At 38.9% G+C, this 22,669-nt stretch overlaps 4 protein-coding genes across 6 annotated transcripts; 1 reads left to right on the forward strand and 3 right to left on the reverse strand.

The window, feature by feature from the left end:
• Nucleotides 1–55: 55 nt before the first annotated feature.
• On the reverse strand, nt 56–3,343 carry ghrh (growth hormone releasing hormone). Of its 3 annotated transcripts, none has more exons than XM_086040861.1 (6): nt 3,034–3,343; nt 2,747–2,836; nt 2,267–2,365; nt 1,268–1,372; nt 1,013–1,137; nt 56–933 (listed from the first exon to the last, which is right to left on the reverse strand). In XM_086040861.1, exons 2-5 carry the CDS (start codon nt 2,821–2,823, stop codon nt 1,020–1,022), a joined length of 399 nt encoding a protein of 132 aa, XP_085896987.1. In that variant the 5' UTR covers nt 2,824–2,836; nt 3,034–3,343; the 3' UTR covers nt 56–933; nt 1,013–1,019. The 3 variants fall into 3 exon arrangements, with proteins under 3 accessions (XP_085896987.1, XP_085896986.1, XP_085896985.1); XM_086040859.1 differs by having other exon boundaries at nt 57–933; nt 2,747–2,854; XM_086040860.1 differs by lacking the exon at nt 3,034–3,343 and having other exon boundaries at nt 2,747–2,949.
• A 640-nt stretch (nt 3,344–3,983) lies between these two features.
• On the forward strand, nt 3,984–8,543 carry cdk5rap1 (CDK5 regulatory subunit associated protein 1). Its single transcript, XM_086041075.1, has 13 exons — nt 3,984–4,424; nt 4,494–4,597; nt 4,674–4,708; nt 4,796–4,896; nt 5,383–5,593; nt 5,668–5,792; nt 5,890–6,116; nt 6,461–6,558; nt 6,653–6,708; nt 6,787–6,917; nt 7,007–7,156; nt 7,654–7,794; nt 8,098–8,543. Exons 1-13 carry the CDS (start codon nt 4,139–4,141, stop codon nt 8,185–8,187), a joined length of 1,755 nt encoding a protein of 584 aa, XP_085897201.1. The 5' UTR covers nt 3,984–4,138; the 3' UTR covers nt 8,188–8,543.
• LOC147142510 (bactericidal permeability-increasing protein-like) lies at nt 8,486–14,152 on the reverse strand. The gene is made up of 16 exons (XM_086041076.1): nt 13,983–14,152; nt 13,535–13,648; nt 13,355–13,469; nt 13,143–13,274; nt 12,915–13,070; nt 12,773–12,836; nt 12,195–12,255; nt 11,056–11,147; nt 10,811–10,984; nt 10,664–10,723; nt 10,402–10,569; nt 9,144–9,211; nt 8,998–9,040; nt 8,857–8,920; nt 8,656–8,732; nt 8,486–8,585 (listed from the first exon to the last, which is right to left on the reverse strand). The coding sequence occupies exons 2-16, from the start codon at nt 13,635–13,637 to the stop codon at nt 8,544–8,546; spliced, it is 1,419 nt and encodes a 472-aa protein (XP_085897202.1). The 5' UTR covers nt 13,638–13,648; nt 13,983–14,152; the 3' UTR covers nt 8,486–8,543.
• A 1,079-nt stretch (nt 14,153–15,231) lies between these two features.
• Nucleotides 15,232–21,116, reverse strand: LOC147142511 (bactericidal permeability-increasing protein-like). Its single transcript, XM_086039906.1, has 16 exons — nt 21,052–21,116; nt 20,243–20,352; nt 20,061–20,175; nt 19,849–19,980; nt 19,619–19,774; nt 19,279–19,342; nt 18,027–18,087; nt 17,776–17,867; nt 17,523–17,699; nt 17,373–17,432; nt 17,116–17,283; nt 16,282–16,349; nt 16,133–16,175; nt 15,990–16,053; nt 15,689–15,765; nt 15,232–15,605 (listed from the first exon to the last, which is right to left on the reverse strand). Exons 2-16 carry the CDS (start codon nt 20,340–20,342, stop codon nt 15,564–15,566), a joined length of 1,419 nt encoding a protein of 472 aa, XP_085896032.1. The 5' UTR covers nt 20,343–20,352; nt 21,052–21,116; the 3' UTR covers nt 15,232–15,563.
• Between the last annotated feature and the right edge of the window lie 1,553 nt (nt 21,117–22,669).

Consider the following 22,669-nt stretch of genomic DNA (forward strand, 5'->3'; position numbering starts at 1 on the left):
CAGTTGCTGTGTCTTTTGTAAATATGAGAGAATGCATATGTGTAATAAAGCTCCTGAAGGGATTATCTTTTATGACATGAAATTACCTTATGCCAATCTGGAGGCAATTCAGGGTTCAGTCATTGTCTTGGGATCTATTTTATTGAGTTGAGGCACATATAGTAGAAACTCTCACAGCACACCACAAAACAAAAAACTCGATCTTATATACACAGAAATCACTACCACGGTTCCTCTAGACTGCAGATTTATCTGCTGAATGATTTTGTGTTGAAATGCATTGTTCACATTGTGTTAAAAATTGTTAAAATATGTTTTTAGTTTGACTGCAACGTGTGGGAGTGGTATTTTAAGGCTTAAACTTCAATTATTTTTTAAAATTTAAATGTATTTTGTTCAAATACGTTTGCAATGTGTTTAAGATTGTGTTAAGACGTGTTTAAATTGGAAAGTAAGTCCCGTGATGAACCATCTGCATACTGGAATGATCAGGATCATGAGTCAATTTACTAAAAATTATCGTACTCTGTGTAAAATCTGGCTGTGTTTTGTTAAAACACAAAGCTTTAATTTGTTGAATGGATAGTCTTCTGCCATCTAGTGGAAGAGCATTCAATTGTTGAAATATTTGTAGAAAGTACTCATTTTTTTAGACCAGTTGAATGACATTGAATAATTTAATTGCATCACTGTTCTAGCTTTTACCTACAGTGTAAATGTACATAAATTGTTGAAATATCAGTGCAAAGCATGATCACAGGATCATATTGTAATTTGTTACTGCTGCAAGATTTTCCTCATAGCTTCGATGAGAATTAGATATAGCATATCATATTGTTTGTGAAGAAATGCAGCTCCCTGAAAACAAACTGATGGTCTTGAGAATGAGCGCATTCTGCTTTCAGTCTATGTGTGTCCTCTCCGCTCCACAGTCTGTAGGGAACAAAGAGTTGAGTTCGAGAAAGTCCGACACACTGTTCTCTGTTTCCTACGGAGTATCACAACTGTTTACCTGAGCCTCATGGCATTTCGTGAAGTCCTCTGTATCTCTGATTGCTCTGGATGGACGTCAGATCTTCTTTATAGGTTCCCTCATAGATATCTGCCTGGCGTTTCATAAAGCTCTCACTCTCGTCTCTGCGGAAAAAGAGCACTGGTGATTCAGGTTTCACTGTCACAGGCACACAATGGCCAGAATGATATCTTCTGTTGTGCTTTCAGCTGCTGGAATTTCACACAGTTTTAATCCCCCCCAGGTAAAACCTACCCGAGTCGTTTGCCCATGATGGTCTGAAGAAACTTCCTAGCTGATATTTGTCCCAACACTTTCCTGTAACTGTTTGTAAAGATGGCATCAGCATGGCGACCCAAGCTGAAATTAGATGAGATACACAAAAAATAACAATAGTTTACCTTCTATGTATAGAGAGAGAAATCGAGGTCACCAACCTTTTTGAAACCGAGAGCTACTTCTTCATTACTGATAACACAAAGGGCTACCAGTTTCATAGACACTCCTGAAATAACAAATTTGATCAAATTATTCGGGGGTAAATGTCAGTGTTGTGCCAGATAGCTTGTCTGCACCAAAGCTATGGTTGGTCATGCACTACAGTATTGACCTTTGAACTATTGTACTGTCTACAGAATAAAATAAAGTTTTAAAATGTTGTTTTCAAATTTACACCAATGATTAGCAACAAACAAGTTCGATGTAAGGGGCATTATCAGTATTTAAAAAAAGATAAAAACACACACAAAAAGATTTAGACGATCAGACTGGTGAGCTAATTTTACATTAGGCCTGAGGGCTATTCAAATGGTTCTTGTGGGCTACCTGGTGCCCCCTGATATAGATGCAAACTCCACTCACATCCATAATTAATTTGAATAACTCTTTAACTTATGGCATAATTTGCTAATGCTAAGGGCCCTCACTGACAGGGGCTCTAGAAAATAGAATTTCATTAGCAAAAATAATGTGAACACTGTAATGGAAGTGAAGTATTTTAGACAGGCCAAGACTATTTCTGGACTCGAACCATATAAAGCATGCATTTTAACTGCATGCATTTTAACTGCTAGAGTAAAGACTAAAAGAGTCACACACACACACACACACACAAATACCAATGAGAAGAAAAAGCGGCAGATGAACTGCTCTTCTCTTGGTTCATGTTCATAAAATCCAAACATTTGCCATCTACTGCAAAAATAAAGGTCTGGCCCACTTTTCAATATTTCTGGAGGGGAGTGTGGTACTGACCGTAAGTCTGTTCTCTCTTGGGCAGAACTTGTGTCTTCCAGCTGCTCTGGATTCTTTAGAGAAGATGTCATCAGGATAGATGTATCCCTCTGGCCAAACCTGAGAAATACCAATAAACTATGAAGTAGCAAATTAATTGCCTCCAATTATATTAACATTTCCTGTAACATGTTTTTAATGTTTTAATGATGACACATCAAAGACTAAGAATATTTCACACAAATAATCTTGTACTTAAAAAAAGATAACACATTTTGGAACTAATAGCAAGATTAATGTCCAATTGCAGAAATCCTGACCCTTTTAGCATAACAATTTCAGAGGGTGCAGCTCTGATATGCAATGGTGTAAAAAAAAAAAATCCTTTGCTACAACAGAATAATGTCTTTGCTTGCACAACCTTTTATGACTTATAAAATGAATCTTAAACTACTTTCACAATGACGCTGCACATCTTCAGATGATCTTGGTAAAGCTTACCTGATGGAGGGATACAGTTCGGATCCTGATATATAGATGAAGAAGCAACAAAAGAGCAACATTGCAGCTTTCTCCATCACAAAGGTTGTCCTGCAGAAGAATGAAGAGCTGAAGGGAATGACAGCATCAGAAATTAAATTAGAAAAAATGCTGAAACTCTACATTTCCTCCATGAGCAACAATTTCTCTGAAACGTAGAGGGGCAGCATTGGAAAGCAAAATAAACTTTGCATGCATGGTCAAGATGATCAAAGCAGACATTATACAATTATTCAAATGTCACCTACCTATATTATTCTTTTTGATTCAGGGGAGTTCTTGCTGTTCCTCTTTATGCGTTGCTACCCACTCGTTATCTCCCACTACCACAAGATACTGCAACACTGAAGTGTTTTTTATTGCATCCATGGTCAGTTTATACTCAACCTCACAGTCACTCCCACATCATTGATCACTCCCCCTTCTTGACTTTGTATGCTCGCTCTCTCAGGCTCTCATTGTCACACTAATTTTTAAATAAATTGGTATATAAGCTAGATTTTATTGTTCCAGTGGGAGTCAATGCAATTATTTGACATTTCTGTTGTTATTTATTGGATCCCCATTACTGTAGCTATCGCAATATGCAAGAGCTCATCTTCCTGGGGTCAAGTTAAAGGCAAAACGTTACAAAATATATAAAAGTAAATAAATATATATATTTATTAAGACATCATAGTGACAATAATACAATTTTCAGAATTAAAAAAATTGTTGTGCTGGATAGGGTAAGCAGTGTAGAAAATGGTTACAGATAATTTAGTTTGTTTGTTTGTTTGTTGTTTATTGAACATAGACAGTAAACAGACAACACAAATATGTTAGCAGGAAGTAAAATAATTTAAAAGAAGAAAAAACTTAAATGCTCATCATTAAGCACGGTTTACATGTCCAAAGGGGAGAACATGTAAACAGTGCTTAATAATAACCATCACAAAATTATATGCATTATTTGTGCGCTTGTGTTTGCGTGTGCGTGTGAGTGTTTTTTGTTGTAATTGAACAAAAAGCAATTTAAACTCCGATGTCAATGATTTTTAAAAATATATCTTGTATTATTTAAGCCTCGCTCATTACGGGTGACTTGGATTTATATTTGACAAACGATCACCTCGAATACTAATGAAAATAGAAAACCTGCGAAGGAAACGATATAATACAGTTCATATATACTTGTTGCGACGGACCGTAATTGTAGACGGACTGCAGAGGGAAACAAATGTCAGACGGACAGCCCGGAATGCGAGAGCGCTTTCCGATGTGTATTTTTGTAATCGTTTTTAACAGCCCACCATAGACTCAACGTATTTGCTTTTGTGAAATGAGTACAGCTAGTAAAGTAGACAACCAAACATGAAACAACTGTGGAATTTAACTCAACTGTTTTCCTATCCCAAATGTTGGACACCTGTCAGGTGTTTACAAATCAGATTGTGCTCTAGTTCAACCAGCACTGAAGTTAGTGCAAGGGGAAAGCGGGAAAGATCGGGTCATTTCAAGACTCAAATCTTTTCTGGTCCAAGTTTTCATGATTTCATCCGAGGACTCACTGGTAATAAAACAACAACTTCAGACAAAGATGTAGAATACAGTTACGAATATCTTTCGGCTGACCCGGACCTGGGGAATTCACGAAAGGGTAAATTGAAATCTTAACGTTACTTTGGACGATTTTGGATATGTAAACCAATGTTTTGTCTTGTTGCAGTTTATTTCGAAACGTATGGATGCCAAATGAATGTAAATGACACGGATATTGCCTGGTCCATACTACAAAGGAGCGGCTATCAACGCACGGCACATTTACGCGAGGTATATGAATTATAACACCACTTAATAACTTACTGATTTAATAATAACGTTCAGCTTGTGTCGTTTTTACCTGCAGGCAGATGTGGTCCTTCTTGTAACTTGCTCCATCAGGTATAGTCCATGGGAAATGATCACAACACAAATGTTAGTAAATTAATTAGCCTTGACAATTAATTCAACTTCATTTTTTTGTAACAGAGAAAAAGCTGAGCAAACAATCTGGAACAGACTCCAAGAACTGACAGCCATGAAGAATAAGCGCCGAAAGAGTCGAACACCAATGAAAATTGGCATCTTAGGTATTGTTGTTGTATTCACCCAACGGCAACATTACATGGGATAAAGTAGATTATTTCATAATGTTTTTAAACAATAAGCGGCAGGCTACGTTCGGTTGGCAGAGAAGTGAATACTGCTGACCAAATGAGAAACAATAACAACTTTTTTTTTTTTAAAAAGATTTCTTTCATGGAAGTCTAAATTAATCTATCAGAATCTCATGTTATGTCTGTGCCATAAGTCTGAGCAACACTAGGCATTTAATTAACCAGTCCCTCAATGATCTTGTTCTGTCAGAATTTTCACCACATCTATTTTTGAATCAACTCAAGTTCAAATTATGATGATAGAAAACACGGAAATAAGACAAATAAGACAGCCGATCACAAAATTTACATAAAATGCTAAATATTGACCGATCAGATCAGTGGAAAGACTATTATGCTCTATGCAAACATGCATGTTGGCTGCAGACACTTTTTGATGCTTTGTTTATGTGCATCAAGGTTGCATGGCTGAGAGACTGAAGACGGAGCTTTTAGAACGAGAGAAGCTTGTAGATGTCCTTGCCGGGCCAGACGCCTACCGGGATCTTCCCCGTCTGTTGACTGTGGCCGAGGGAGGTCAACAGGCAAGCAATGTGCTGCTTTCATTAGAGGAGACCTACGCTGACATCATGCCTGTCCACCACTCTCCTCAGGGACACAGTGCCTTTGTGTATGGTTTGTCAAGAAGACCAATTTCTGGTCATTTGATTCCTTCACATTATATGCTCAAATGATGTCCTACAGGTCCATCATGCGGGGTTGTGACAATATGTGCAGTTACTGCATTGTTCCCTTCACACGGGGCCGGGAAAGGAGTCGGCCTGCTAGCTCCATTCTTGAGGAAGTCCGCATCCTCTCCGATCAGGCGAGTTAGAAGTAGCTCAAATCCAACTAAATAGCAAGTGAAGTGGTAATATTGATTCAGTTGATCAGTGTAAAGTGTGTGGTGCATTTCCTTCCAGGGAGTGAAGGAAGTGACATTGCTCGGTCAGAATGTGAACAGCTACAGAGATACTTCTGAAGAACAGTTTTGTGGCGCGATTCCAACCCAGCTGAGCCGCGGCTTTAAGACGGTGTACCGCCCAAAACTGGGCGGTATGCGTTTCTCTGAGCTGCTGGACAGAGTGTCGCAGGTCGATCCCAACATGAGGATCAGATTCACATCACCGCATCCTAAAGATTTTCCTGATGAGGTACAGGAGCATTTGTTGTAAGGTACAGTTTGCAGTCTTGAAATATGAATGTAGATAGGAATCATCTTTTTCAGTTTTTCTGAACACTTTTTTCTGTTTTTCTAAGTAATTATTTCTCAGTTTTTCAGATTTTTTTTCATAATTTTTTTAAAATAATTTTTTCAGAATATTCAGAATTTTTGGGGGATGATTTTTTTTTCCCTCTGAGATTAGAGCAAATAATATACATATTTGTTCCTTTATACCTTCAAATCAATCCAAGCACATTCAGGTTTAAATGACCAGTAGTTTGACTGAGGATTGATCCGCTTTCTCTGTGTGTGTGTGTGTGTGCGTGCGTGCAGGTTTTGCATCTGATTGCGGAGAGAGAAAACATTTGCAAGCAGATCCATCTTCCAGCTCAGAGTGGGAGCAGTCAGGTCTTGAAAGCTATGCGCCGTGGGTAAGTAACTACATTTACAGTTGCAGGAAAAAGTATGTACTTCATAAATCCTTCAGAATTACCCAGTTTCTGCATCACCGAACCCAAATTACAGGTATACAAGAGAGACATACCTTGAATTGGTACAAAACATCAAGAAAATCATTCAAGGTAGGCTACATGAGACAGATTCAATCTTTTCGCGGTTGACGTCACGCATCGTCACCGTAATTATGATGTGTGTGTCAGACGTAAGTCTCAGCAGTGACTTCATCTCGGGCTTTTGCGGCGAGACAGAAGAAGATCACCAGCAGACCTTGTCTCTCATCAGAGAAGTAGGCTACAACATCGGGTTCCTTTTTGCCTATAGCGTGAGAAAGGTGAGCAACTCACAAAAATGCAGGCACCGGGATCCAAATCCATCAGAATTTCTTGGACTTCTCTCTCTGCTTTTTGTTGCCCAACCTAGAAAACCCATGCATTCCATAACCTCAATGACAACGTGCCAGTGGATGTGAAGCGACGCAGGCTGGAGGAATGCATCAGTGTGTTCAGACAGGAAGCTGCAAGGCTCAACGCAACTCTTATCGGCAGCACGCAAGTCATCCTGGTGGAGGGGGTCAGTACTGCAGCAAAACCTGTCTCACTTTTGAATCATCTTTTTAATTTTCCATTATGTAGCAATAGAAACCAAAGCGTTTGGAGCATATCCTACTGAAGATGTAGTGAAGTACTGGATACTTTGCAGCACTCTGCCAAGCAAAAGTGTGAGCTTCAGATATCCAGGCATCATTTTGTCTAATAAAATCATATCACATTGGGTTTTGTTGTAGTCACAATTTTCAAACCTCCTGACTGCTTATCAGTAATTGCTTTTTGCAGACTACACCCATTGCAAGTTTTTCATATTCGTATGCAGTGATGCTGCATTATCATATTGTCATCCTGAAAGCAGCCCTCTTTTGATTTGCAAAGCCATCAGATGTTTCTAGAACTGTATAAATTGATTTGTGATGTGTAACAAAGCTCACACTCAGCACAAGGTGCACATGTACTGGGTTAGCGTAACCTTAGTGAGCAACAATGCTCATAGTGCCATTTTTTTTTTTCCTACAGGAGAGTAAGAGATCTGCCAAGGAGCTGTGTGGGAGAACAGATGGCAATATGAGAGTCATCTTCCCCCGAGAGGATGTTGCTGTTCATCCTTCAGAGTCCAACACGGCTGCAATCAACGTTGGAGACTACGTGCTAGTGAAGGTGGGATCAACTACACTTGTCTGTTTTAAAGGCAATACTCTTTGGATCGTAAATTTCCCCATGTTTGTGTGCATTTTATTTAAAGAAACCATGACTGTGGATGGTATAATAAACAATGACTTCTCAGTCAGGTTATTTGCTTGCTATGGTGTGAAAGTAATTTTGTTTGAAATGCAACAATCAAATGTATACAAAAGATTTTCAAAGTTCACATTCAGATGAATTGTGTGTTTGCACTTTGACCCCCCACATGCACCGCCACTCTGTCAATAGGTAATGTTTGTTTTTTTTCTCTTATGTTAGATCATGTCAGCCAGCTCACAGAGTTTGAGAGGTGAAGCCTTGTGTCACAGACATCCCTTGATGCAGTCAGCACTTCTGTCCAGCAATTAAATGAACATTTGTCCCCGCATCCATGATTGCCTCATAACCTTGATCAACGCTGTTGACTGCTCAGGAAACAAAACTACAGTATGTCAAAGTATCTTGTCACAAAAAGGTATTTCAACCACTTCAGACTACAGTACTGTGTCAGTGTTGATCTTGTGATGTTACAAAAATCACAACCGTTAGTATGTTATCGTGCTACGGTTAAATGCGTTTAACTGTCGAGTTTGATCAATTTGAGTGCATTTGGTTTGTGTTGTGCAAGTTCGGCAGGTTGTGGTAGAATTTCTTGAAGCAGCACAGCTTGTTCATGATTTTGAATCTTATTTATTAAAATTGAACAAAGTCAGAAGCGCACTCCATCACCCTGTATACTGAACATCTGTCCCAATAAGAATGTAGTCCTACAGGAGGAAAAGACTGACATGTCAATATCAAAGATTTAGCCATTCATGATGGAAAATTCTCTCTGACCTTTAAAATCTGAAGATCAGTGTTGACAAGCCTTATGTTTCCAATGGTGGGGAGCGGGTATCCCTGTCCAAATTGGACTGTGGACAAATACATTTAGATTGGTTGACAAGATAGGATACATTTAAATAAATACCACTGAATTTTTTTTCTATAGTACACATACTGAAAAAGGCAACAACTGCTCATTTGGTAAACACTTACCATTCAGTTGGGGTATAACAACCTCTTTCAGGGCCGTGTGCAGAATTTTTTCAAGTGGCTCAACCTGTACATCAAGTTCAGGTTAGTTCCTCTCATTGCCATGGACAAAAGCTTTAATTTGCATCTGAAGCCAACTCTTACCTGAATGTCTCCCACATAACTTGCCTCCACGGTCAAATCGATTCTGTGCAAATAAAGCAAAATTAGAACGACGTTTGTCCTCGCAAGGAGCTTTGGTTCCCACCGTTTCCTCTTAGAACAAAGACATTTATTTTTTGGAAACTCACTTGTTTAGGGTGAGTTTTCCAGTTAGCCTCATGTCACGAACAAGCAACCAGGCACTGACACTGGTGTCCTGTAAGGCGCCAATGAATACAAGTGAAGAAAATTATTTTTTCACAAAAAAAGTCATGAAGCATTAATTGAATCAAGACCATTGGTAGGCTGCTGATTAGCAGTTTAGCACAAAGATTTGTTCCTACAGCTCTCAAACACTTCTGAACCGAGAGTAGATTTGGGGTGCATTTTATTCAGCAACTCTGCTAGATACTGTAGCTTGTGTGATATTTATCATTTCTGGCTCCTTTGCATGAAAGTTGTGTCACTGACGATGCACATCAGTCTAAAACTTAAAGGCATACAAAGTAGTCCTTAACTTAGCAATTATATCTATTGCGGGAGACAAATTGGGCAGCCTGGAATCGGCGAGTTTCTTCAGAAAAAAAAAAAAAAATGTTCCTCTCACCAATAGCCAACATTAAACTCAATGCAGAAACTGTGGTATTTAAGACTAGGGTTGGGTAGTATTCAAATTTTGACAGTTTTTCCATCTACTTACACAGAGGTGTACGGTAATAGTCACAACTTTTAGACTTTTTTTTTTTAGCCTGTGCCGACCACCGAGAGTCGGTCTAGTTTAGGCAGGACTCTTAGCCCAAATCCTTAGTTGTCTACCTTGTAGTTGATGGTACAGAGTGATAGACTATTTGCTAAATTTCCCTATATGGAGGAGACCATTTCAAGAAAGTGGTACCATTTTTAAAAAAAATCACTTTAGGGAGCTGGTTTACTCTCGAAAAATGCAGTTTTTCCACTCAAGCTGTTCCATGCAAAACTATTAAACAACGAACATCTGCCAGCTAAATGCTATCATACAGTAAAAGGCAGGACATGCCAATCAAAATTAGCACAGATGTGACAGTGAATTAAAAACCTTCAAACACGCAGGGAGCCGTCCGAAGGGTTGTATACTTTTCTTGTAACTAAACAGACATGAAACAGTGTGTATGTGAAGTTCTCAAGAACTAAAAGATCATATTTGCATCAAGTAAACATTTGTGCACTTAATTAAAATATGAAAATGTATTTTGCACATTTAGAACAGATAAAATGTGCGATTGATCACAAATTTATGGAATATATACACATGATTTCTTTTAAGTTGCAATAAATTAGATTTGGTGATGCCTGCAGAGACCCTGAAATGAACCAAAGATGCATGTGATATTTCATCAAAAAGGGTATGAATAAAAGTATGTAACCTACCACTTTAAGGACAATTAGCGTTGAGACGTTGTCGTTGGGTTCGACTACGTTGACCGTCGCTGTGCTAGCCAATTGAATAGTCACCTTGTTTGGCTCGAAAGTGATGATTGGCGGTTTTACTGTCTTTACCAGCAGTTTTATCAACAAACCCGGGAACAATTCTGCAATCTGAAAGTTCAATGCAATATTGGACAAATCAGTATCCCCCCCCCTCCCCAACACAAGTTAATTGTTTACTGAGAGTGGCTGTAGGTCCTGTCACCTTGGGATCGACAACACCAAATGTACTGGTGTTGAGCCCGTTTGGGGAGCTTTGAGGAATCTGTGGCGACGGAGCGGCAAGAGTTACAGATCAATGTGACAGCATCAAAGTAGACTCTTAAAATGAGAACATTGCAGCTGGGCTCACCAGATCGGTAAGGTCAAAGCTCAGGGCTCCAGCTGTGTGGTAGACAAAAGCCGCAGAGTTGGCAGTGAAGGCAGACACACCCAAGTACAACATTTTGTTGTTCTCAGGTGGCAAAGAGAAGATCGTGGCAGGGAACGGAGTTTCCAGATGGTGTCCAATGTTGAAGAATTCCCCCTAAACAAAGAGGGGCGATCAAAATGTAACCGTCTCTAAAACAATTTCAACTTTTAGGCGTGTGGTTTTACCTTGAAACTCAAATCCATGTAAGACTTAAAAATTGTGGGTGCAGCAACCAGTGAATAGTCAATCTCTGCAGACTCGTCCACTTGGGCCAATACTACCGGACAGGGGAAAATTGCTTGTACGTATTAAAATATATATTCAGTCAGATGATGTTGTGATCTGAAGTGGCTCTCTTCATAATACAGACATGTTAGAAGACCATGTAGTAGCAGCTCACAGGCCTACTGCTCCCCATTGTATCTTGCAGGCTAACACCAAACTAGCCACCATTAGCTACGTCAACCACATGGCTCCAGAGATAGGTTTAACCTTCTTGAAATAAAAGCAGTAATAACATACGGAACGGCACTTTAAGTGTTGTAGTTTCTAGTAAAAAAATTCCTGCAAATTAATATTTGCCTGCTTGACTACCATCTGTCTGCAACTACTTAAAAAGGGAAGAAATTCAACCCAAACATTTTTTTTTTCCCCAAGAATGTTCCCAGCAGGCCCACTAGTTGAAACACTCACTCATTACGTTTGTGGGATATGAATTAAGCAGCAAATACCCAACCCTTTTTAGCCATCTCCGGGGGCGGCCATTTTGTCACTTCTGGTGACTGACAGTGACATCACAACTGCTCGGGTAACGACCAAATCACGGCTCAGCTTCAGAAAACAGGTCAGCCGTGATTGGCCGTTACCTGAGCCCTGAGTAGTTGTGACGCCATTTTCAATGGCTTTTTTCTTGTTTTCCAAAAATATTGAAATATGACTGAAGCAATTATGCCATGTGGCTGACTATATGCTAAATATTCTGACTGAACAATTTGACCCCAATATGTACTCAAGAGCCATATTCTCCCATTCATGCCCAATTGTTTTAAAATTTACACACACCTGAAAGATTCTCCAATTCTCCTGTCCAGACTTTACACATCCACAATACATTACCTGTAAATTGGTGCGTGACCCGAGGGTGGCCCTCATTCATGATACGTGTTAATTCCATGGATACCATTTGGAAAATGTTAAAATAACTATAGTAGCCTATCCGGAAGTTGTACTCATCGTTGCCAATGACATATGCACTGTTCATCTAAGGCCCACTGTTAAATCAAAATCTATCAAATAGAATCTGACATTCACAGGCATGTTTTACCAGTAAGTGTTTTCAGGTGATGGTTCAAATCAGACACGATCTCAGCCAGTACGGGGCAGAGCTGAAAGTAAATCAATATGAATCTTGTTAAAGGAGCATGTTGAGTTTCGTGGAAAAGATCTTGAATGCATTTTAAGATTTGTAGTAAATGCAAAGAAGTTTGAAAATACTTTTCATTTCAAATCATAGCTCATAGATATTTTTTTTTATTAGAACCTACAAACTTGTTTGTTAAGGTTGCAAAGATGTTTGCAGACAATTTTACTTGTCTGCAAGGAACATGTTCAGATGGTGAAAAATCAAACATCTGCCACCTTTCGTAAACCCTGATGAAAACCTAAAATTGGCTACATTTGCTGCTTCTATACCAGTTTAAGTGATCAAATTAAAATAGGGTTAACTTATGTAGTCATCGAAATTTGCATTTAACATTAGATATGCTGACAATGGGAACTCTGCACTTTTTGTTAGAAATGAAAATAAATGGACAGTTTAACATTAGTCATACACTAAAGATTATTACTGGTAAAATATGATTCATGATAAAGCTTGCAAGGGTACTGGGCAAGAGTGCTTACCTTTTTTTGTAGCACTTTGCGCAATGCCTTACCAATCAACTTTCTGAAAAGATTGTACAGCCGGCTGAAATAAAAAAAAAACATGAGTGAGTCACTTCTTGTGAACAATAGTGCGTAACAGTGCTTTTTTTTTTTTTTTCACCTGGCTCCACCCTGGAATTTGATGGTCAGGCTTTCGACAGTAGCCGTACAGTCGACAACACTGATGTGAGGTCGCCCGGTTGCATCACTTTTGATTGCCAAAAGTGCGCTGATGGACAGTCCTTTCACATGCAAATGAAAGGAACCGCTGTGCTTCCTGTTAAGGCAATCGAGACACTGCTGCAGGCCAAACGAGTGTTTTGTGAATGTAACGTCTGGTGTCACTCACAATATCCGGCTGTAGTCGACCCTCCAGTTTCCCTTCAAACTGATGAAGGCATCAGCAATAGACACTCTGGCACCGGTCTCAGGAACCAGCTCCAAAGAGGAGGAAGGTACTCCCACATCCACGATTTGCATACTAGAGCGAATTACAAAATGACAGTACTTTGAGAACAAACCAATATAGACGATCTAGATCAGCTCAATAGATTGTCTTACTTCGAGAATGAGTACCGGATCTTGCCAATAAGAAACACTTTCTTTGTTCCAGAAACATCTGGGATTGTTGCACCTTGGAGTTTGTTGTTGAGGGAAGCAATCGCCAGTTGCCTGACTATAAAGAGGAAGAACAGCGGATAAACCTGCTTTGTCAGCTTTTGCTTTATTGACAATTCTTACCATATTCAATGCCATTATATGTCAGTTTAACTTTTATGCCAGGATTGGTGCTTGCGGTCAAATGACTGAAGGCAACCAACAACAGCAAACACCACAGCAACATGTTAGTTGACGCTGGTGGGGGGGGGGGGAGAAATAAAGGAGAGAATCAGTAAAATCCCCCAAGCAATAAAGCCATGCTTCCCTTTCGTAGACTGCAATTCTGTTACGATGGCTTACATCTCAACTTGCTTAAATTTACATGAAAACCTCTTGGAATTTCGGTGGACATCAAGTTTTCGATCAAAATTAATCTTGTTTGCATTAGGTCAAGGGATTGTCAACTTAAATGGCATTCTAAATATGGGCACTATGTGTGCATAAGTGCAATTTGTGCTAACACTCCCATCCCAACATTTAAGATGCAGAGTAAGGGTACTAATATTAAGCTTAGAAAGCTCATATTTACCTGAAATAGCAACTAACTGAGAAGCACAGTTCCTCCCAACGTGTCCGCTTCCAACAAGACTCAAAGCAGAAGGACAGCAAACTCTGATAAAGCCTGATACCGATCCTGATCATTAGAATCAGGTGTGTTAGAAGAGGGAGACATCCAAAACATACAGGACAGCGGCCCTCGATGACCGGGTTTGGATACCCCTGACTTATTCAGTCAGGAACTGGACTTGACAAGGGCAGAGGTGTCAAGTCCAGGTCCAGAAAGTAAAATCCTGCCACAGTTTGGCTTTAGCCACAGATGCTCCTAATCATCAGGCAGGTAAACGAGCTCCCGGGAGCTAGCTCGTAGCTCATAATTAGATACCCCATTGGCATAAAAGCCTGGCCACACACACACACACCTCCACGCACCTATACACACACACATGTGCGCACCCCCCCCCCCCCCACATACACACACACACCCACACATATATATATATATATATATATATATATATATATATATATATATATATATATATATATATATATATATATATATATATATATATATATATATATATATATATATATATATATATATATATATATATATATATATTATATACACCTAGACACACACTCCCACACACATACCCATATATAACTCCCACACACATACCCATATATATATATATAGTGCTGTCAAGCAATTACATTTTTTAAACTAATTAAACACAAAATTTTCCATAATTGATTGCGATTAATTGTATTTTTCAACTACAATATTTACGAAGCTTGGAAGAGATATTTACTTCAGTAAAATCTTGGAATTAATGTGGAAAAAAATAAAGGGACATAACAGACATTTACGCAAATACATGTACGCTTTTAGTCCTTTCCTATATGCAGATAAGAACATGCAAAACATTACAATAAGAAGAAACGTTCGAAATATGTCTGTTTATTTTACTCTTTTACTAGCTTGTGCATTTAATTAATATTACAGTTATGTGACGGAGACAACTTGACATGCGTCAAGAGTCAGTCATAGATGGATGTAACGGAGAGAATCCGGTCACTTTTCAAAATAAAATGTTTTAAAAGAACTGTAATTTAAAAAAAAAAAATTATTTCATCTGTGCGGCCCACCACGACCCACTCAGAAGTGGCCACGGCCCGGTACCGGGCCGCGGCCCGGTTGTTGGGGAACCCTGATGTACAGTACGTTTCAGGAGTTTAATAGATGGCGATAGAATGTCTTGGAGCGGCACATCTTGTCGCGTTTTGTTCATGATTTATTTAGAATGTTATTCAAATAGAACAAGGACAATTCCCATGTCAGAATCACATGCTGTTTGAATGACATGATGCTGTAGAAGAAGAAAACAAATCACAACTCTCATTTACATTTCATTTGCAAAGAAAAGAAAACATACAGTCATTAATTTGTCAAAGAGACAAACGGTGAGCAATAATATTAGTTTGAAATGAAGGCTGTAGATGTGTCGTATCTAATAAGTCATTTAGGTCTAGTATTTACTGTGATTGTCCTCCATAGTGGTGTCCACTGGCGTAGGGGCAAAAAAAATCATTTAGGTCTCCCTCATCACCCTGTAAACCCAACATCTGTCCCAATCAGAATGTAGTCCTACAAAACAAAAAGAGACATTTAAAATATCACAGATGATGATTTAGCCTTTTTTTTTAAACAGAAAATTCACTCATCCTGACCTTAAGGACCTGAAGGTCAGTGTTGACAAGCTTCATCTTTCCAATGGTGGGGAGCGGGTATCCCTTTGCAAGTTGAACTGCAGAGCAACGCATACATTTAGATTAGTTGACAAGACAATATGCATCTAAACCAAGAATAACATTGAATCATTTCTAAGATATGGCAGTTGATCTGTATGAAATGATCAAATATTAATATGAAGACCCAATTTTGTCAATGTGTTAAGACACAATGCACAATTTATTGTCTAAAGTATGCCTGTTGAAAAAGGGAACAAAAGCTCATTTGGTAACAACTTACCATTCAGTTTGGGTATAACAACCACTTTCAGGACCATGTTCAGGATGTTGTCAAGAGATTTGACCTAAAAATTAAGTTCAGGTTAGTTCCTCTCACTGCTCTGGACTAAAAAGCTGTAATTTGCATCTGAATCCAACTCTTACCCGAAAGTCGCCCACATAACTTGTCCCCAGGGTCAGATCCATTCTGTGCAAATGAGGCAAAATTAAACTATGGCGTTTGTTCTGGCAAGGAACATTTGGCCCCACCATTAACTCTTAGAACAAAGACTAATTTATTTTATGGAACTCACTTGTTCAGGGAGACATTTCCAGTTAGCTTCATGCCACTAGAAAACACTCGGGCACTGACACTGGCCTCCTGTGAGGGGACAAATGACAATGAATACAAGTGAATAAAGTGTTTTGTTAAAAAGTATTAAAAGTCACTAAGTGGATTTTGCTCAAATTTAACACCTTAAATGATATTAAAAAGCATTAAATATGATGTTCAGAAGCATTAATTAAATCAAAGCACCATTGGTAGGCTGCCAGTTAGCACCAAGCACCAAGTTAGCACCAAGTTAGGTTGCTACAGATCTCAAAGGGGTTTGCATGGACACTCCCAGACCCCTTTGAGAACCAAGAGCAGAGTCTATGCCCATCTTGTCCCTTGGAGTGACGCCAAAGTAACTTGCCCTTTAGACTCGAGGCGTATTTTATTCATTCGTACTTTATGCGTCTCCTGAAGACAGCTTGTGTAACATTGTTGGTATTATTTCTGGCTTGTTTGCAGGAAAGCTGCGTCACTAATGACAATGGTATCAGTATAAAACTCAATTAAATAAAGGCATACAAGTTACTACGGTGTACAAAGAAGTCACTTAAACTACTGACTAGTTGCAATTTATGATGAACAAAATGGCCAGCCAGGATTCCATGATTTACGTCATGTTCCAATTAATTTACTCTCACTTTGAAAAGTGCGTGCATACTGGATGTGGTAGCATACGGGCATTACATTTGTTTTAAGTTGCATTAAAACATTAGATTTGATTAGCTGATAGCAGAAACACTGAAATGAACAACCAAAGATGAATGTAATATTTCATCAAAAAGAGTATAATAATGAAAAGTTTGTAACGTGCCATGTTAAGGACAAATAGCGGCGAGAGTGTGGCGTTGGGTTGGATCGCATAGGCCGTCACTGTGCTGGTGGCTTGAATAGTTGCGTTGTTCGGCTCGAAAGTGGCGATGGGGTTTTTCACCGTCTTTACCAGCAGTTTCATCAGCAAACCCGGGAAAGATTTGGCAATCTGAAAGTTCAAGGCAATATGTATTGACAAATCACTTTCTCCCAGCCACAAGTTAATCATTTTGTGAGATTGATTGTCTTTCCCGTCACCTGGGGGATGAAAACGCCAAACGTTCTGGTGTTGAGCCTGATTGGGGAGCTTTGAGGGATCTGTGGCAATGGTGAGACAATAGTTACAGATCAGCGTGAAGGGATGAAAGTAAACGTGTTTCAAATGAGAATGTTGCAGCCGGGGCCCACCATATCATCAGTAATGTACAAGCTCAGTGCTCCGGCTGTGTTGTAGACGAAAGCCGCAGAGTTGGCGGTGAAGGCAGACACGCCCAAGTACAACATTTTGTTGTTCTCAGCTGGCAGAGAGAAGGCGGTAGTGGGGAACGGAGTTTCCCGATGCTTCTCGATGTTGTAGAACTCCCCCTAAACACCAGAGAGGCAATCAATCTGTGTAACGCCGTCTCTAAAACAATTTCAACTTTTAGACATGTGGTTTTACCTTCAAGCTCAAACCTATGGAAGAGTTTAAGATTGTTGGTGCAGCCACCATTGAATATTCAATCTCTGCATACTTGTCCACTTGGGCTAAGACTGTAGGACAGAGGAACATGATGTGAAACCTGTTCAGTCAGAGCATGATGTGATTACAAGTTGCCATCTCTTCATTCCCGAGCATGCAATCATCAATGCAATCGATGAAAGCGTGCAATCAATTCAGCATTCGCATAGGACATCAATTGCAATGATTACCATTGAGCGTTTTCAACTGAGGGTTCAAATCAGACACGGCGTCAGCCACCAGGGGGCAGATCTGAAAGTAAATCAGAGTTTGGTGGAAAAGATGTGAATCTGTTTTAAGACTTTTGTTGTAAATGCAAAGAGGATTGTGAGAATTCGAAAATAGTCTTGCATTTAAAATTATAGCTCTTCTTGTGTGTCCATGAAAGATTTTCTAATGGACCCTTCAGACTCCGTAATTGAGTTTATTTTGTGCATGTGTGTGTTAAGGTGGAAAAGTAATCCACTTAAGCAGTGCATAACATCACGTTTTTTCTACTTCCTTGTGAAGAGAACTAACATTATGTCATACCTTAGAACTTAACGTTTAGGATGTTTAGTCATCAATTTCTAATCATCTTTAACCAACTACTGCAAGCAGCCTAATACACACAGCAGACTAATCACCCTACAAATGATAGAAGTAGCAATATAAAACCGCTACAGCGCCTGAACTCAGTCAGCTAGTTTCGATGAAAAAAATTCAACCGCCACATAGAAAGAGTAGACTGAGGAAGCAGACATGGTGGAAGTTGGTATTTGCGAGTGTGTGGTTTTTAATACCAGACTGGTAGTTAGCACGTCTGCTGCACAGTTCTGAGGTTTGGGGTTCGAATCGCTGATCTGGCCATTTTATGTGGAATTTGCATGTGTTTTCTCTAGTTACTACAGCCCTTCTTGCACACTCCAAAAACATGCATGTCAGGTTTATTGAACACAATAACTTGTTCATGGGTGTGACTGTAAGTGTGTTGTTTGTGGTTGTTTGTCTATATGTGCCCTGTGATTGGCTGGCAACTAGTCCAGGGTGTACACTGTCTCTCTCTTGCCCAAATGTTATCAGGGATTGGCTCCAGCTCACCCTGTGTCACAATTTGTGACATCTAATATTAACATGTTTGTATATGGTACAACTTGTATACATTTCCTGTTCATTAATATTACCAGTAATCCTAGTTGACAACACGTCTCTTTAATGACAGTACAAGTTTTCTGGAAAATTTACTGGTAAGACTAGCACTTGGCAATACAGCATAATTTGGTACTTTGTGCCCTTGATTAGAGTGCAGAACCAGAATACTTTAACGTGTTATACTGCTCGAAATAATGAATCACGTAAATAACTGCACTTGTTACACTTAAATAAGATTCCTACTGGTAAAATATGATTCGTGATAAACCAACATGCAAGGGTACTGGTCAAGACTGCTTTATAAGTGCTCACCTTTTTTTGTAGTGCATTGCGCAATGCCTTACCGATGGAATTTCTGAAAAGATTATACAGCCAGCTGAAATAAAAGAGACGCCATGATGAATGAGTCACTTTTTGTGAACAATAGTGCTTAATGGTAGTGGTGGGAAAATGAAGCTTCATGAAGCACTTATGATAATTTTTACACCTCTAGATGGTGCTCTTTGTTGAAAGATAATGGCTGGTGCAATGGAAATGTATTCAATTTCCACTGCATATTTAAACCTATAGTGCCATCTAGAGGAGTCAAAATGATAAAAAGTGCTTCATGAAGCTTCATTTGTCCATCACTACCTGATGGTGCTTTTTTCACCTGGCTCCACCGTGGAATTTGATGTTCACGCTGCCGACAGTAGCCGCACAGTCGACATTACTGACCTGAGGTCGGCCTGTTTCATCGCTTTTGACAGCGACGCCTGCGCTGATGGACAGTCCTTGCACACTCAAATCAAAGGAGCCACTGTCGCTCCTGTTAAGAGAAATGAGACATTGCTACAGGCCAAGCTCGTGTTTTGTGTATGGAACACATCTTGTCTCACTCACAATATTCTGCGGTATTTCACCCTCCAGTTTCCCTTCATACTGATGAAGGCATTAGTAATAGACAGTCTGACGCCGGTCCCAGGTACCAGATAAACAGTAGAGGAAGGTAATCCCACAGCCGCCGTTCGCATACTAGAGGGAACATGCTGATTACGGTGCTTGAAGAACAAACCAATGTAGATAGACTAGATCAGATCAATACATCGTCTTACTTTGACAATTTGTACTGGACCTTGCCAATGACGGACACTCTCTCTGTTCCAGATATATCTGGGATTGTTATGCTCTGCAGTTTCTTCTGGATGTAAGCAATCCCCAGTTGCCTGCCTATAAAGGAAAAAATTTTTTAAAAACTTGCTGCTTTGCCAACCTTTGTTTCATCTACAATGCTTACCATATTCAATGCCATTATCTGTCAGTTTGACTTTTACTCCAGGACTCGTGCTTGATGTCAACTGACTGAAGGCAACCAACAACAGCCAACACAGCAACATGTTAGTTCACCTTTTGGAGAAAAAAAAAAAAAAAGATGGAGAGCATCGGTAAAATCACCAAGCAATAAATCAATGCTTCCCTTTTGTAGGCTGTAATTCTGTTACAGTAGTTTACACTAACATCCATATCAACTTTTATATTGTACATGCAAACGTTCTCATCAGGAATTTCGGTGGACATTAATTCACTAATAAAAACAAATCTTGTTTACATTAGATGCTTAACAATCACCAGTCACTTTATTATAGATACACCATGACAATTTAATAATAAAATCCCAAACCAAAAGTCAGCCTTTACAAATAACATCCTTTATTTTGTGTGTAGGCTGTAGAAGTACAATTCGAATCGAGTGTCCTGTATCAGTTAAAATTTGGGAAAAAAGTCACATTCATTGTGGCTGACTGAAACCACATGACGCCTGTTAAGTCAGCAGCCTAGCACTTAATTAAATTCCGATTATAGGCCACATTCACTGTCCATTTTGAGATTAACACAGGCGAACAAAAGCCTATTTTATAAAACATATGCAGTACATACATTCTTTTTTTCACAGGAGTGGTTTCTTACAATTTAACAATACGTCACATAAAATGGCTGAAATCATTTGTGCATGCTATCACTACCATCCCAACATTTAAGATCATTTAAGAGGTATGTACAGTATACATACTGAACCAATATTAAGCTACCAGAGCTCACACTGACCTGAAATAGCCGTCAGCCGAGACAGACAGTTCCTCCCGTCGTGTCGACTTCCAACAAGACTGAAAGTGGAAGGACAGTACATGCCTGTAAATTCACTTATACAATCAGGAACTGGACTTGACAAGGGGGAATATCCCACATGAAGCAAACAATGACAGACGTTGTATTTTACATAGTTGTGAAAGACAAAGAAGCCCAAATTTACCAAAAATCAAAGGGTTGTTCTTGGCTACTGGTGACTTAACAGTGTGATATATTCAGGATTTATTTATTTCTTTGAGGTTTTGAACATTGACTTTGAAGCTGTTTAACCTTCAGGAACTTAAGCACCATAGCAATTTTTATTAGGGCTGGATTGTTCAGACAGATTGTTTGAATGTTTCCCCTTGTTAGGGCTGAAGATATTTTTTTATATTCAACAACATGAGCTTTTCTTACACTTTATTTGATTGTGTCCATTTTTTTGAAGCAGCAATTGTCGAAACAAGTATTTTCTGTTGCAAGTGACCACGTTTGCATCCAAATCCACCAATAATAAATAGGACCAGACATTTACACAAACACATTTATGATTTCTCTATCCTATTCTGCAAATTAATATAGTAATGTGGAAAACATTATACACATGTTAAGTTATCAACAGTTTGGAAAGTGCCCTGCTGCTTGTTGAGCCCTTATTCAGAGCCATTCACCGGTAACCATATATATAAATTTTATATGGACCTGTGGCTGGGATAGCGAAAGCTGTAGCCAATATGTTGCAAGCGGTATGTAGGCTACTGCGTTGGGTACATACATTCAATCCCAATTATTCTCTTTATTCTTGTTCAAATCCTCTTCAAACGGTCATTTGTTGATAGTCTGCTACAAGTTGGATTCGAACATCGTAAAAGCAACTGCACAAGAAATGAAGATAAACAATAATATGATCACTGTTTATCTTCATTCTTTCTAATACTGTTTATCTTTGTTCCTTGTGCAGTTAATTGCAAAAAGCTTTTCACACTTTGTATTTTGTAATACTTCATTTATTGTTTATAATATTTATACTTAATTTAGTGGATGTTTAACTTGCGTTGGTATGTATAGTTTAGTCCATCACTAGCGAAGTAGTTGTCTTTATATTACTGTATTGTACTTCAGATTTTGGTGGATTTGGAAGTGGCAGAAAAGAGACAAATGTAGTGCAATAATGACCTCTAGAGGCAAAGTGAAGAAATTCATGGCAGGACCCAAATTCATGTTATCAAACCTGAAGCTGCAAGCATGCAACATATCTGCTTTGCTTTTAAAAATTGTTAAAAGAGTCTTTCTTGACTTAACTTAACATAAATACACTTTTAAATAAAACATAAAATAAATCTTGTCTTTTTTGACATTGACATTTCGTAATATGTACAGTATAATTATAATGTACATTGTCTATAAACACAAGGACCAAATTTGGGTCCTCCTTTAGTCACACCATCTTTTTGGGCTTTCTCTTCAAACTTGAATGCATATTGTGCTGCGATCCATGTTTTTTCTTTTTTGAAGTAAAGTTATTGAAGCTAGATGACACTCTGTCAACAGCACAAAGTGTGCTATTGTTTTTAGTTAACACAAACTTAAAATAGTG

This window comes from Filicampus tigris, chromosome 9, assembly GCF_054856515.1.
Source record: "Filicampus tigris isolate MCC_2025a chromosome 9, RoL_Ftig_1.0, whole genome shotgun sequence".
Taxonomy (NCBI): Eukaryota; Metazoa; Chordata; class Actinopteri; order Syngnathiformes; family Syngnathidae; genus Filicampus; species Filicampus tigris.